General features: G+C 46.9%; 1 protein-coding gene and 1 long non-coding RNA gene across 18 annotated transcripts in view; one reads left to right on the top strand and one right to left on the bottom strand.

The window, feature by feature from the left end:
* LOC103129565 (protein-methionine sulfoxide oxidase MICAL3-like) overlaps positions 1 to 13,818 on the bottom strand; it is a 19,577-nt gene extending 5,759 nt beyond the window's left edge. Inside the window, exons 1-28 of one of the 17 annotated variants that reach the window (XM_016665198.1) lie at positions 13,640 to 13,818; positions 11,713 to 12,055; positions 11,422 to 11,629; positions 11,232 to 11,348; positions 10,898 to 10,999; positions 10,664 to 10,819; positions 10,490 to 10,590; positions 9,758 to 10,015; positions 9,567 to 9,682; positions 9,369 to 9,495; positions 9,177 to 9,270; positions 8,508 to 8,655; positions 8,222 to 8,418; positions 8,007 to 8,107; positions 7,866 to 7,928; positions 7,579 to 7,737; positions 7,349 to 7,435; positions 7,099 to 7,185; positions 6,396 to 6,479; positions 5,812 to 5,971; positions 3,716 to 3,795; positions 3,586 to 3,646; positions 3,320 to 3,437; positions 1,929 to 1,951; positions 1,696 to 1,868; positions 1,433 to 1,553; positions 397 to 951; positions 257 to 327 (exon numbers count right to left, since the gene is read on the bottom strand). In XM_016665198.1, coding sequence (XP_016520684.1) covers positions 257 to 327; positions 397 to 951; positions 1,433 to 1,553; positions 1,696 to 1,868; positions 1,929 to 1,951; positions 3,320 to 3,437; positions 3,586 to 3,646; positions 3,716 to 3,795; positions 5,812 to 5,971; positions 6,396 to 6,479; positions 7,099 to 7,185; positions 7,349 to 7,435; positions 7,579 to 7,737; positions 7,866 to 7,928; positions 8,007 to 8,107; positions 8,222 to 8,418; positions 8,508 to 8,655; positions 9,177 to 9,270; positions 9,369 to 9,495; positions 9,567 to 9,682; positions 9,758 to 10,015; positions 10,490 to 10,590; positions 10,664 to 10,819; positions 10,898 to 10,999; positions 11,232 to 11,348; positions 11,422 to 11,629; positions 11,713 to 11,976 — 3,831 coding nt within the window. In that variant the 5' untranslated portion in view covers positions 11,977 to 12,055; positions 13,640 to 13,818. Of the gene's footprint in view, positions 1 to 256; positions 328 to 396; positions 952 to 1,432; positions 1,554 to 1,695; positions 1,869 to 1,928; positions 1,952 to 3,319; positions 3,497 to 3,585; positions 3,647 to 3,715; positions 3,796 to 5,811; positions 5,972 to 6,395; positions 6,480 to 7,098; positions 7,186 to 7,348; positions 7,436 to 7,578; positions 7,738 to 7,865; positions 7,929 to 8,006; positions 8,108 to 8,221; positions 8,419 to 8,507; positions 8,656 to 9,176; positions 9,271 to 9,368; positions 9,496 to 9,566; positions 9,683 to 9,757; positions 10,016 to 10,489; positions 10,591 to 10,663; positions 10,820 to 10,897; positions 11,000 to 11,231; positions 11,349 to 11,421; positions 11,630 to 11,712; positions 12,056 to 12,815; positions 13,209 to 13,639 lie in introns of those variants that run through there. The other 16 variants (XM_016665196.1, XM_016665202.1, XM_016665201.1 and 13 more) reach the window with 16 other exon arrangements.
* The window catches only part of LOC107834233 (uncharacterized), a 21,023-nt gene continuing 13,301 nt past the window's right edge, over positions 7,145 to 14,866 (top strand). Inside the window, exons 1-3 of the long non-coding RNA XR_001660021.1 lie at positions 7,145 to 7,217; positions 13,285 to 13,294; positions 13,340 to 13,343. This is a non-coding gene — a long non-coding RNA (uncharacterized LOC107834233). The remainder of the gene's footprint in view (positions 7,218 to 13,284; positions 13,295 to 13,339; positions 13,344 to 14,866) is intronic.

The raw sequence follows: 14,866 nt of genomic DNA, 5'->3' as shown, positions 1-14,866 counted from the left end.
GAAGGAGGTTAGATGGGCCCCTTTTTTTTGAGCACCTGCCCCTTTAGTGGCCTCTGCACGGCCCTGGTCTGTGTTAATCCAGGTATTAGTCTGACCCTCAGAGATTTGACTCCGCCCACTTCCTGTTCCTATTACGTTATAAACTCTTAAAATTGGCAGATTTTTGTTGTTTACTGATCTTGTCTCTGATTGGCTGATTTTTAATGTATTCAGTGATCTTGTCTCTGATTGGCTGGGTTGTGTCAGGTGATCTCACGTTGTTTCCGGGTTTTAGCGAACATCTCTGCAGAAGCGTTGAAGACTCCAGAGTCGACTCCTCCCCTGCGACTTGGGAACACAGGAAGTAGTGTCATTACATCATCACTGTGACGTCACCCTTTCTTATTGCATCATCACCTGTATCCCTGCTGTGATTGGTTGGGAGCCTCCTCGACTTCTCTGCAGGTAAAGTCCCGCCCCTCCGTTTCTGTTCCTTTCTGTTTCCGGGTAGAACTGCCTTCAACAGGCCTCTGGCTCCGCCCCCACCGAGCTCCACCTGGCCAGGGGGCGGAGCCTCCCGGAGCTTCTTGAGGTGGAGGAGGAGAGCTCCGCCTCCAGGAACCAGAGGGAGGGTGGGGGGCGGACTGTCTCTGTGGCTCCGCCTCTTCATTCCGCCTGACTCCTCCTCCTCCTCTGGCTCCGCCCCCCGGTCCTCCTGCTGGAGCAGCGGCTTCTTCTGGGGCAGCTCAGGTGTGATGTCATCAAACGAGCCCCGCCCCCCTGCTGTGGGCCGTTTCTGCGCTGCTGTCTCCATGACGACCACAGGTGAGAGCAGAGTGTTGGTGATGTCAGGGTCAGGGGTGGAGTCAGATGAGGTGGCAAAGGAAGCGGTGGAGGGCGTTGGGGCAGTGGGCGGAGTCAGAGGGGAGGGGGCGGAGCCTCGCTGCACAGGTGGGCCAGGAGGAGGAAACTCTGGGGGCGAGGGGGGAACCTGGAGTTATAAATCCGCTACAGTAAAGATACACAGACCAAAACATCCCAAAGCTACAGGAAGTAACAGGCTGGAGGATTTCAAAATAAAAGGGGAAAAATGATTTAAAAAAAAGGACAGACATAAAAATAATGATAAAATACGATCTAATTACAATAACAATAAGTGTATTCATATTGTATTTATAATTATTATTATGGGTAATGTGGTTATTGTTGTTTGTTATTATTATTAAATAAAAAAGAAGCAAACAAGTGGTTTCATATGCATTCTTTTCAACGTATTATTTTTTTAGTTTATTTTTTGTACATCTTGATTATTGAATATGGAAATGGGTTAAAGTGAGAAAAAAACCTAAAGAAAAGTTCAATTTTCTGTTATAATGTCAGAATGGAACCAGAAACTCCATCAATAAAGACTGGAGAGTTCTGGTTCTGGTTCTGGTTCTGGTCGGGTTTCTACCTGCTTCCTCCTCTAACAGGAGCCACAGACCCGAGCGGCGCTCCGTCTCCCAGGGGCTGTACTCCCCCTCTACCAGCAGGGGGCGACACAAGACACACCAGATGAAGCAACACACACACACCTGCGCGCGCACACACACCACACACACTCACCTACACACACACTCACCTACAAACACACACACCACACACACTCACCTACACACACACTCACCTACAAACACACACACCACACACACTCACCTACACACACACACACCACACACCTACACACACACACACACGCACAGACTGGAACTCACCGTCGCTGGACTTGTCTTCAGCGCTGCCTTCCTCTTCCTCCTCTTCCTCTCTCAGAGTTTCCCGCCTCGAATTGTTGACCTCCTGTGAGGTCACACAGCTTGGACCTTCATCCTCCTCTTCCTCACAGCTTGGACCTTCATCCTCCTCTTCCTCACAGCTTGGACCTTCATCCTCCTCTTCCTCACAGCTTGGACCTTCATCCTCCTCTTCCTCTGAGCTGACAGCAGGAAACACACAAACAATTCACTGAAGATTAATATTTACATTAAATATCAGATTTGCAGCGTAATTATCAGAAACATCAGATTTATTATCAGCCACTGATAAAACAGGACAAATTATCAACATAAGGAAATAAAATAATTTCAAAACCTGAGAGCAGAAATGTATTTAATATTATTCACTTTTTACTTTTCATTAAATCTCATTTAGTGGGCCAGAAAACGTATTCATAAAGTTTCTGTTGAGGAGAAATCCAAGGATAATTCTGAGTTTCATATCAACTTTCAAAACTTATTCATGAAGTTTTCAAATATTCTAAAAATATTCATATAAATGTCATATTTTTCAAACATTTTTACTGAAATTCAACTGATTAAATATATAATAAAGTTTGAACAACCTCTGAACTTTTTGACACAAAAATTATTACGGTTTTTCTATATAAATATGTTTTTGGTTCTTAAGACCCTCCGCATTCAAAATATAATTTTTTATTTATCTGATTTGGGAATGATTAACTGATCAGATATTTAAATTTTTCAAAGCTAAATTCAGAATGTTAAAAGCACTACCAACAATCTGATTAAAATTTACTGTTTTTAAATTTAACTTTTACTGAGTTTCGAACAGAAAAATCAGGTTTTAGCAGCAAAACTACATCGATGTTTGGTAACAAAAATCCTCCCAAAAAACTTAAAATCTGTTTATTTTCAAAGATTTTATAAAAATGTAAGACATAAACGTTTCTTCGTTTTATCTTATTTTTAAATCAAAATTTTCAGTTAAAACTACAAACAAACAAACAAAAAACATTTTCATACAGAAAAATCAAATCCTGCAGGTCAGAGAGAAGGACATTAGTTTTCCAAATATCTAGAAAAAATAATTTAAAAATTTGATTCCTAGTTTAAAATACTTAAATAATTCAGACATTAATATAAAAAAAGTTTCATTTTTGCATAAATTTAAAGTTTGAAAAGAGAAAGAAGAAAATTAAAACAGTCACATTTTCACTTCAGTTTTTTGACAGGCATTATTTTACAGTTTGCAATAATTTGACAAGTAAAATTAAAACATTTGTGTCAGTTTTTAATTTCTTCCAGTTGTTTGTAATAACTAAAGCTTTCTAATTTAATTGCAATTTATAATCTCATTTAAATAATGTGGCATTGATTGCTTTCCATATTTTCTGTTAGGTTTGACTGAAAATCCTAATATTCTGAATTATATTTTTAAACTTTTCTATCTTTGATCCAGAGTTTTTTCCTGTGAATTTGACTCTTTTTCAGTTTCTCAGTTAAAAGCGGCTCTAGAAACACATATTTTTGGTCCTGTTGGACTTCCATATAGCTCCGTCCCTCACCTGACATGCACACCTTGGCTCAGGTTGACCTGGTTCTGGACCTCCTCTGGTACCTCCTCCTCCTTCCTGCAGTTCTCCAGCTCGATCCGCTCCGGCGTCGCCACCATCACAGACGCAGCTGCAGACACAGCAGTGCAGCCACGCACACACACAGACACACACACACACACACACACACTAAAGCCCACATCGATCCAGAGGTTTAAAGCGGCGGCCTCCGTGTCGACTCGTATGCAGACTGACGCGGCCAGGTGAGGCGGCCTCACCTGAAGACCGGCGGCGCTCGCTCAGAGAGCCGGAGAGGGACACATCCGAGGACGGAGACGGCTGCAAGACAAGACGGACCATGGTTACCATAGCAACCACCTGCAGCAACAGGCGCGGGTTTTTCCTCACCGCCGATGTTCCCGTGGGAGTCGCTCTCTTCCTGGGAGCGGCCGGCCGGCAGTCAGGATGCTGCAGGCAGCGAAACTTTCCTGAGACAGAAGACGGAGACAACGCCATCAGCACCAGCACGGAGCTGCCCCGCCTTTATAGCCGCATGCCTGCTTCAAACACAGGTCATGTGACCTCTGCGTTCCCATTGGCTGCTGAGCTTCACACACACACAGCAAGAATCCTGTCAGATAAAAACCCCACAGAGCTGCAGCGCAGAGACCCAAGGTCCTTCACATGACGGCATCATGTGGCCGCTGCCAGGCTGCTGTGATGGCAGGGGGCCACACGGGTCCCAGGGGGCCACATGGGGGCCTGATGGGTGGCAGGAGGCCTGATGGGTGGCAGGGGGCCACATGGAGGCCCCATGGGTGGCAGGGGGCCACATGGAGGTCCCATGGGTGGCAGGGGGCCGCATGGAGGCCCCATGGGTGGCAGGGGGCCTGATGGGTGGCAGGGGGCCACATGGGGGCAAGATGGGTGGCAGGGGGCTGCATGGGGGCCCCATGAGAGCAAGAAGGGATGAGGGGGCCCCATGGGTTGCAGAGGGATGGCCCTCAGAACCGCTCATGCTTGAACATTTATAAAACTGATCCAATCTATGAATTAATTTGTGTTTTCTGCATCTTGAAGCAGCAGCAGAGCTTCCTGGTTTTTAGTCTAAAGNAAGATGGGTGACAGGGGGCCTGATCGGTGGCAGGGGGCTGCATGGGGGCCCCATGAGAGCAAGACGGGATGAGGGGGCCCCATGGGTGGCAGGGGGCCACTTGGAGGCCCCATGGGTAGCAGGTTGCTGCATGGGGGCAAGATGGGTGACAGGGGGCCTGATCGGTGGCAAGGGGCTGCATGGGGGCCCCATGAGAGCAAGAAGGGATGAGGGGGCCCCATGGGATGCAGGGGGCCAGATGGGCCTCAGAACCGCTCATGCTTGCAGATAGATTCAGAATGACCCCAGCTCTGCAGAGGTCAGAGGTCAGGACCTGGTAGTTCCTGAAACTCAAACTCCACACAGTCCTGGTTTATTGTTGCCGTGGAAACGGGAACCTTCAGTTCATAAAGCTGATGATGAATCAAAACAGAAGTGAGCTCATCTTCAGCCTTCATGGTTGTAGCGTTAGGCTCATTATGTCAGCTAAGCGTGACCTTTGACCTTATAAATACGTTTGGATGACTGGTTGTTTCAACACAGAACTATAAGTTTGTGACCTCAGTGCAGATGAGATAATCTGAGCAGGAGGTTTCAGCAGGAAGCTGTTAAGAAGTTTATAAACATTTATAAAACTGATCCAATCTATGAATTAATTTGTGTTTTCTGCATCTTGAAGCAGCAGCAGAGCTTCCTGGTTTTTAGTCTAAAGGTAAATCTCTTTGTCTCCATATTCAGCAGAGTATGATCCAGTTACTGGTTGCTATTCTTAGCTCAGATTAGCAGCGCTGTGGTTTCATGATGCTGCAGATAAATCATCTCTTTGCTGCTGCTGATGGAAACGCAGACGGCAGTCATGAGTCCAGGCTCCGTGTCATGTGAGCCTGGAGGTTGACAAACAGCTGCTGCTTCACCAAACTCAGACAAACAACAAATGACTCAGATTAAAATGAGATGAATTTAGATTTCCTCAGTGAGTTTAACCTGAGTCGTACCAACTGAAACCTGATTTAAACATTGATTTAATTTACAAACTGAAGGTTGGATGTGGCAGCAGGTCTTTCTTCTGAGAACTACATGATTTAACTGACCTTCTGTCCAGGTGAGCTGGAGTTTTTCTACCTTTAGGTTTGATTCACAGCAACAGCCTGAACTTAAGATTCATTATCAAAAAAAAGTTTAACTGCCAGAACCCGCAGCTTCGTTCTTAAAGTGAAACTACCCCCCTGTGAAAGCAAAGCTCCGCCCCCAGACGAACAGCAACGACATCTGCCGCAGTGGGCGGAGCCAAGAGGTGATGGGGGCGTGGTCAGCAGGACAGAAGCTCTGTTGCTAACCTTCTTTAAAAAAAACGACTAACGACAAATGTAGCTACTTTTTCCAAAAGGTCAGAGGTCATCTGTGAACTGACCGGCGTCCTGGTTGTAGCTGTAGGAGACCAGCCTGAGGGGGGCGCTGCAGGAGTCACAACGGAAGCAGCTGCGATGGAAGAAGAGCCCCTCGGCGCTCAGACGCTCCATCACATAAACCTTCTGCTTGCAGAAGAAACAGACGTCGCTTCCCACAGAGACCTGCAGGGTCAGAGACACCGATTGGACCGGAGGACAGGGGGACAATGAAGAGACAAAACCAGAGGACAGGGAAGGACAGGGGGTCAGGGGAGGACTGGAGGACAGGGGAGGAACCAGAACCCAGACTGAAGAACAACAGAGTAAAAAACCCTGAAAAGTCTTCACTCCTCATACTCCACATCCATAACTTGATTGTCTATTGAAGCAGAACCGGACCAGAGGCTGCCGGGTTCTGCTGGGTTTGTGACAAACTGGGACCGGGTCGGATTTCTGCAGCTCCTCCAACCACAGAGGGAAACAGTTCAGCCTTTACCTCCAGCAGATCTGATGATTCTGATGGTTTTCCTTCCACTCAACTTTCTATGAAGGCACCACTCCTGCCCTCTAGTGGCCATTCCACATAAAGATGAAGAAACCTTCTTACCAAGCTAGTCTGCTGCTGACGCTGAAAACGGCTGGTTATCTGCTCAGCCAATGAGCTCACTCCACCGGTGTACAGCTGGAGACACTTTGGACACAGGGACAGAGAGGACATGAGGGACAGAGAGGACATGAGGGACAGAGAGGACATGAGGGACAGAGAGGACATGAGGGGCAGAGAGGACATGAGGGGCAGAGAGGACATGAGTGGCAGAGAGGACATGAGGGTAAATCACAGCTAACCGATCTAAAGTTCTCCGTCTTCAGCAGCACAATCAGTGTTTCTGTTCTCACAGGACAAACTAAACCAGCCAATCAGGATCGATCCTCTATTTTTCAAAGCGTTCAATGGCGGCCATCTTTACTGAGGTCAGACTTCTGGTCTGGATTCTCCAGCTGCTGATTTTTGAATTTCTGCTGCCAGTTTTGCTGGAAGCTGCTGCAGTTGAACTGAAACTCTGATTGTGGAAACATTCTGGGGATTTCTGGGTCCGGCTGCACAAAGTGCCCAGTCAGCAACCCGTCCAGCTGTCAGGGCGGTTCGGCAGGCTCCCGGGCCCATCAATAGGAACCATTCATGGGGTTTGGATGTTGTGGGTCACATGCGGCTCTGGGACGGTTGCAGCCACAGGACACAACGAGACAGAGGACAGAGGAGGCCCGGCGGGTCGGACCGGGTCACGTGACGTCACGTCCAGCACCGGTACCTGCTGGTCCCGGCTGGCGGCCCACTGAGACTTGATCCTTTCCCTGAAGCGGAAACTCATCTGCTCCTGCTGGAGGGTCCGCTTCTTCTGGCAGAGACAGGGCAGCGCAGAACCGTGAGGTTCTGCTGGTAACAAGTATTCACCCCCCTCCCGGAATAATTGACCCTTTTCACCTTAAATGAGCTGGAGGTCTAAAAGAATCAGACATTCCTATCGAAATGTTTTGTGATTAAAATCTACTGGGTTTTACCGGTCTCCATGACGACGACTGTGCAGGAGGCGTGGCCTGCGGGGGGTCTGCAGACTGTGAGGGGGGGAGGCTGGATGGCGCCCCCTGCTGGTGATCAGGTGGAATTACATTATTGAGAACAAGACCTTAGTTTGACATGTGGTACAGGTGACGTCATGGAGGGAAGCTCCAGTCTGTTTCCTGTTAACATCATGAGTCGCACCGCGGACCCAGAGCCTGACTCCGCCCACCTGCTGACGTAGAGCGGAAGCAGAAGAAGACGAAGACGTCACGCAGGTCGCAGAGCCCTCGTCCAGCTTTGCCTGCAGCTGATTGGCCATCAGACGAACTCTGGAGCGGCTGGTCCCGCCCACAAAGTTATCATCAAAGTCGCCATTAAAGTCACGTGACTGGAAGACAGAAAACAGGAAGACATGAAGATCTGAGACTTTAGATGGAAAAATTCAGAATGTTTCAGTGCATCCATCCATCCATCCATCCATCCATCCATCCATCCATCCATCCAGAGGTAGCTGACCTCCTGCAGCTCTCCGCTCTCCGGACTCGTCCTTCTCCTTTTGCCCAGAGCGTCTCCATGCTCCTGCAGAGGTAACAGGTCAATACCACGGTAAGTCTGAGACAGAACACAGCAGACATAATGAGGAGGAGCCACTGGTACCTTTGGGTTTCTCTTCCTGGACGGACTGGTTCCCAGTCTGCTGAGGAGGGAGGCTGGAGTGAAGAGAGCTGCTCTCAGATCAGCATTCTGACTCAGGGAACCTGGAACAAACGGCAACACCAGCTGTTGACTGATGCACCGTTTACTGTACTCATCTGACCTCACATCAGTTTGGGTAAATAAAATGTAAAAACTGTTGCAATGTTCGGTCTCACCAGCAGGGTGCAGCGACTCTTTGTGCAGCTGGTAGAACTGACTCAGGTACATCACCATAGAAAGAGAGTCTGGTTCTCCAACAGACGACATCTCTTCCACCGTCATCAGAGGTGAAATCCCAAACTCCTGCTCAGCCACGTCAAATGCGAGGTGGATGTTTTCCTCCACTGACGACTCGTCCAGAGAGTCGTAGTCTCTGAGGTTGGACAATGTTTCAGGTCAAAGCACAAGCAGTCTCCTGTGTTTTAATCACAAGCCTTAAAACATGACTGTCTAGTGTGTTACATCAGATCTGGTCGGCATCGGTGGATAAGAGCACAAAGGGCAAGGCCACTCTTCCAGGAAGTAGTCAGGTCACAAACAGCGACACCTCTGTAACCATGAGTCTGCTGCTGACACCAAGTCAGCAGCTGATTGGACTGAGAGAAGGACTCTGAGAAGGAAATGAGATGGGAGATCAAACAGATTAAAGATGCAACACTTTCAGAAAGCAGTTTCAGCAAATAAGGTTTGGGCATCTAAGGTTTATCCTCAGCTATGGTCCAACCAGCACTGCACCTCTGCATTGAGGCTCCTTATATAGCATTTGAGTCCTTGGGTAAATGATGCCATGCAGTTTTTTTCTGCCTCTAAACGGCCTCCCACCCCTAACCATTGGGCAAAGGGCTGAACTCTTGGTACTTACTGTTGTTCCTGAGTCCAGGTGAGGCCCTGATCTACCTGATCTGACTGAACTTGATCCTGGAGTCATTGTAGAATGATTATACCTAACTGATGTTTCATCAAGAACCAGTTTACCTCTAAAGACCCAACCAGAGCCAAAACAAACCAGTTGACCCACTGATTGAGGTAGTGGAACCAAAGAGGAGCCAGGTGAGCAGATCTCAGGTAAACATGTCCCAGTGAGCCAATGGATGAACATTCAGGTAACAAAGGTTATGAAAGTTAAGTCACCTTGTCTTGAAAGTCTGGGGGAAGGCAGCCGGATAATATTACTCTCACTTGTGTTTAGCCCCGCCTCTTTACCTGTGTCCACCAGGTGTCTCACCTGGCAACCAAAAGCATATCAACATGAAAGGTAAAAAGTTTTCAGTGTCTTTATTTTAAAGACAACAACATAAAATAGCGTCTCTGTTGTGTGTTCACCTGAGCAGGTGTGACGGTCAGAGGGCTGATGTTCACATATCTTGTCACTGGATCTACAGTGAACAGACTGATGCTCTTCTGCATGTTCTCTGGAGTCGTCTGAGGCAGCAGGCGGTACAGACTCTCCCTTGGTGACAAAAGATCATGTCAAATCATGAGGCAAATCAGAAGTTAAATCATGTCCAGGTGAGCTCTTACCTCTCAGCCAGGACATCTAGTGGTGCTCCACCCTGAGCCCAACTTCTGATCATCCAGGCTGAATCCAGAGCTGCTAGGAACCCCCGGGCCACACCTGTCCCCATCGGCCAAAAGGGCTGTAGACAGACGGAGATCTGTTCTAACCATGATCTGCTGGTTGCATGTCTTTGTCCAGAAGACACCTATCTCACCTCTAGCAGACTGTCTCCAACCAATGTGACCAGCAGCTGGTGTCCGTGGCGCTGGCGAATCAAGGCAGCGTTTTCTGATGCGTACATGCAGGTAAAGTCAAACATGGCGACGTCCGGCTGACCGTAGTGGTTCATGGCGAAGTGCAGGATTGGCAGCTGGTGATTGGTGGAGAAATCTGCGGCCTCACGGGCGTATGCCTGCAAAGCATCCTGGTCCACGTTCCCTCGAGACAGGAGCTGCTCTGTGTCTGGAAAGTCCTGAAGGATGACAGACTTATGATACCTTCAACCCAAAGTTCTGTTGATCTTTGACTCCAGGTGTGATGATTTGCTTTGTAACCACAGACCTAGCTTACTACCAGAGGAATGGCTACAGGTAAGTGATTTTACCTGTTCTGTGTCTCTGTTACCTTTAGAAGGACCTGAGGTGAGATTATCGGTGAAGTGTGTCATAGTGAGCTGTTGCCTGCAGTCCAGGTATGTCATTATTACCTGTAATAATGTGTCCTATCAAAAGTCACTCCAGGTGTGATCGTTTTTCCTTGTAAGTATCTTCAAGGTAACTCTCACCAGGTGGTTCTGGTGAGAGTTACCTTGTGACTCTATTGACTTCAGATGGGATAAGAGGATGAACCAGCCACCACTTGCTACCAATAGAGTGACTACAGGTGAGTAATTTACCTTGCATTCTTTCTATCACTGGGACAGAGCGACTCCAGGTGTTTTACTTACCTGTAGAATGACTCCTTTGTCCAAGAGACTCTGTTTCTTTGCTGTCATAACAAAGTAGTGAGTGTCGTCCTTGTAGTAGACGATGTTCTCCAGGTCAATACCTGAAACCAGGTGTTTATGTTAGACTGAGTTCCAGACCAGGTGTCTCAGTCAGACCTGCAGGTTCAGACGAACCAGTTTCTTGCCGCAGCTCCTGAAAGAACCTCTGGTTGAAGATGAAAGCCACTCCGCTGATCTCTTCCACTTTGGCCTCGGCTGAGGTGTTTCTGTTTTTGAAGTTGGCTGTGATGGCGATGGCCAGTTTCCCCCTGAACTCCTTACGCCTGAAACCTGATCACCAGAAAATCTCTTATCCGGGTCTTGTACCAATCATAAACTGTAGAAGGACAGATGTAAATGTTTGCAAACCTGGCAGCGTGTTCCTGCGTCCATCTGCTCCAATGATGACGTCAAACTCCATCTGACTGACTGGGTGGGACTTTGGACTCACCTCCATCCTCCAGCCCTCCTCTGGACATGAGGACAGGTGACAGATCAGTTTGATTTATAAAAATGTAAACTGAACTTCAAGCCTTTCAATATAAACATTTCAGCTTTTAGTTGATTTAAAAGCTTAAACTAACACAAGAGTCTGAGGCTGTTTTCTCTGCTACAAATCTTTAGATACTTCAGTGTCCTTCATGAAAACTGGCTGGTTGTACTTTCTGCCTGCACCCCCTTCCTTCAACCTCCCTGGCCTCACTGTTTCTGTGCTGGTCCTCTGGTGGCTCCACCAGCTGCTTGAACTCAACATTGACATGAACTTCGGCCCCCAGGAGCAAGGCCACCTTCAGCAGAACGAGCTGCAGCTGACGGATACCTGCACACAGGAGAGAGGTGGTTTTGACACTGTAATCATGTCATCAGACAGAACCAGCTGGTCAAAGACTCACTGATGTGGTCGATGGAGCCTGCACAGAACTTTCCGTAGAACTTTTTGGCCCCGAGACCCCTCAGGTCGTAGATGGTGAAGGGCCAAAGGTGGAGCACGTTGTTTCTGGAGAACGACTCCCTTTTCTCCAGGACTACCACTCGGGCTCCCATGAAGCAGAGCTCCACCGCTGTCCTGAGACCACAAGGCCCCGCCCCGATGATCACACACTGATCAGTCAGAGGGGAGACAAGCTGACCAATCAGAAACAGTTCGTCTAAATGCATCATTACAGAAAACGGTAAAGCCTCACAGTCATGTTTCTGCAGACCCGGCCCCTCTGGTACTCCTGCTGTGCCGCCCTCCGGTCCAGTTTGGCCCACAGAGCATTGGCCTTCCAGTAGTTGAGCCGCCGTTTGATTGGTTGGTAGAGAGGCTTTTCGGTGGTGCTGTGATCCAGCTGCAGATGTTTGCATAGCTGGCTGAAGCAGCGCAGCGCCGCCCTGCAGGTCGATGCTGAAACAAACTCATCAAACAGCTCCTGAGCTTGGCATTCTGGGTAAGACTCATCTCCCATGATGATCCCTCAAAGCTGCAGGGCATCATGGGAAGGGTGTCACCTGTTGGTGGGTCCCAGCTCCTCTTCTGACATCAAGCTGAAAGGTAAAGAAGGAAAAGTTCAGACTACTAACCTTCAGACAAAGACTTTTAGGTTTTTCACTGTGACTCCGAATGAGTGCTGAGTACATTTTGACAATTCAAATGAAACTTTAGAACACGTTCCAATACTCCCTTTACGCTGGATTAAAACTTTGCTGTAATATAATCTGCCAAAGCAGGGTCTATGTAGGGATTTTGAGATGTCTGCAAGATTTTGTGGGATCTTGGTAGGATTCTTGTGAGGTGTTTGTAGGGTCTTATTGGAGTCTTTTGCTAAGTTTTTGTAAAGTCTTTGAAGCGTCTTTGTAAGATTTCAGGGTCTTTGTGAAGTCTTCAGGGAGGTATAAAGAAACCAGGGGTTTCCACTGCAACTCCTGGGAGCTGAGCATGGAAAAGCCCTTCGGCTGTGTTTAGAGGTCCTGGTTAGAGTCTGGTGGAGTTTTATGGCAGCGTTTGTGACATGCCGCCTCAGGAAATGACGAATAGAATGTAGTTAAAGTACCGGAGGTTATTTTGGGGACAAGAAGAACCTTTTTTAAGTACTAAGAGTCTAGCAACAGCATGAGTCCCTTCACAAAGAAAAGGGTTTTAAAAGTCTTCTGGTCATGTTCTGTTGGGTCATGTAGGTCAAGAAGAGCAAAGGAAGTCTTCACCCAGAGTGAAATGGAGTCTGTTTGGTTCCACAGCAGCATCCTAAGCTCTGATTAATTCAGAGCTTTGACAATCGATCATCTGGACATGTAGAGGACAGATTACCTACTGAGACTTGGACAGATGAAACACCTGCAGCCAAACGGGGATCCTACAAAGGTCTGAGGAAAAGTCAGAGGCTGTAAATACTCGTAAAAGCCATAAAATTAGTTTTCATTCTTCAAGTGATTCCTTAAGTTCAGTTGTAGTTCAACAGTCCCAGAGGAATGGAGCCAGATCTGATCCAAGTTTTATGGAGGAGAGGTTCTGTCCAGCTGTGTGAAATAGCTTCAGTATTGAAGTAATCACCTGAAAAAAGGCAAGTTGCTGAGATTTTCAGAAAGTGTCCAGAACTTCCTCTGGTGGATCTCTAACCTCCAAACTGAGAGGAATAGCATCCAGACATTCAGGAATCTGGAGATTTTCAGCAGCATAAAGCAGATAAAGCTTCCCTCTCAGCTGTGATGGTCACATGGCCAAAACAAAGACGCTCTCACACGCAGCCGACCCGTCCGTTCCAGACACCAGCTCACAGCCGGCCCGCTGTCTCATGGTCATCAGAACCAGAGATCGGCTCTGACCCAGGGCAGCCGGGTCCAGACAGCAGGAGCTAACCTTCACCTTGCTTCACCTCCACTGACCTGCTGGAACTGCAGAGTGAAAACTGACATGGAGAATCTCTGCAGGCCATCAGCAGAACCAGCTTCCCATGTGGTTCTACTGGACCAACTCATTGTTACCTGAATAAGACTCATCAGTGAACGACAGAACTTTCACTTCATCATGGCTCTGAGAAGATTTGACTTTCTAACATTTTGATCAAGAAGTTCTGCAACGATCTGAGCGTCAACATTCAGCTTGAAGTGTGAAAATGGGTGAAATGTACTCACATGTCAGCGTCTCTGACCGCCTGCAGCTCGTCTGACTGCTGCTGCTCGCTGTTAATCCACCCTAATCACACACACACACACACACACACACACTCTCTGTCACACACTCATTACGCCTTTCTATCTGGAAGGACTTTGGCTTCCATTCATTTCTAAAGCCTAACCATAACAAACTCAACTTTGGGCCCCATTAGGAGCAGAGGGACCTCATAACTTAGTAGAAAAGCATAAACACACACATCGGTTCTCACAGGACAAACAACCACAATGTCAGAGGTCAGGGGGCGTGGTCAGACATTAGCCCCGCCCACCACTGTCAACAGAGATCTAATTCTGATCGGAGTTAACGAGCTTAACGAGAACCAAGCAGCAATCCCATCTTATCCTGATCTGAGATATAGTAAGGAGTCACAACACTAACAGCGCCACCATCAGGATGAACTCAGTATTGCACAGTAAATACCTCCAGTTTTCTTATCTTTAATTCAATCCAGTTGAATCCAAAACTATTCACACTCATAGCAGATATTTCTTCTGCCAAGAAGTTTTTCTTTGCATCAGTTTTTATTTACATTTGGTTAAAATATGCTGCAAAGTATTCACACCCTCTTCAATAATCAATAGTCACCGTTAGAGCAGCAATCGGAGCTTTCTGCCTGTGATTTATCTTCACTGATGAGGCTGGAAGGCCTCCTTACTCTAACCCCACTCATTAACTCGCCCCAAAATGTAAATATTACTTCTAGTCGGAAGAAACATGTTGGCCAAATGTAAAGGTCCATTAGAACAGAACCGAAGACCCACTTTACATAATAAATGTTTTATTTTATGTTAATCTCTGTATGTCCTGAATAATTTATAAGGACATACACAGTCAGTGTTTTTAATATGTCCACATTAAATGTGTCTAAAATCCAATGAATTTATAATTGTGTAATTAAATTTAAAAATGATCCTTTCAACGCACTGTGAAATAAATTAGCATATCTGTATGTTTTCCTTTGTATTAAAGTGTGAAATGGACTTTTTCAATGTTAAAAAAAAATAACATTTGAATTATGATACTTTATTTCAGACCAACATTTCACCGACAAGTGTAAAATAAAACAATACCTTTCTATGAAGTACATAATCAGTTACATAGAAACACACCACTCATTCAGTGATTGAGTCTGAAAAGGAGTATGATGAAGTATAACTTATATAAATATATCCCTTTTCAATTCC

The sequence above is a fragment of the Poecilia formosa genome, unplaced genomic scaffold (assembly GCF_000485575.1).
Source record: "Poecilia formosa unplaced genomic scaffold, Poecilia_formosa-5.1.2 Scaffold556, whole genome shotgun sequence".
NCBI classification, from domain to species: domain Eukaryota; kingdom Metazoa; phylum Chordata; class Actinopteri; order Cyprinodontiformes; family Poeciliidae; genus Poecilia; species Poecilia formosa.
The sequence above is the reverse complement of the archived record's forward strand: the minus strand, read 5'-3'. Positions and strand labels throughout refer to the sequence as shown.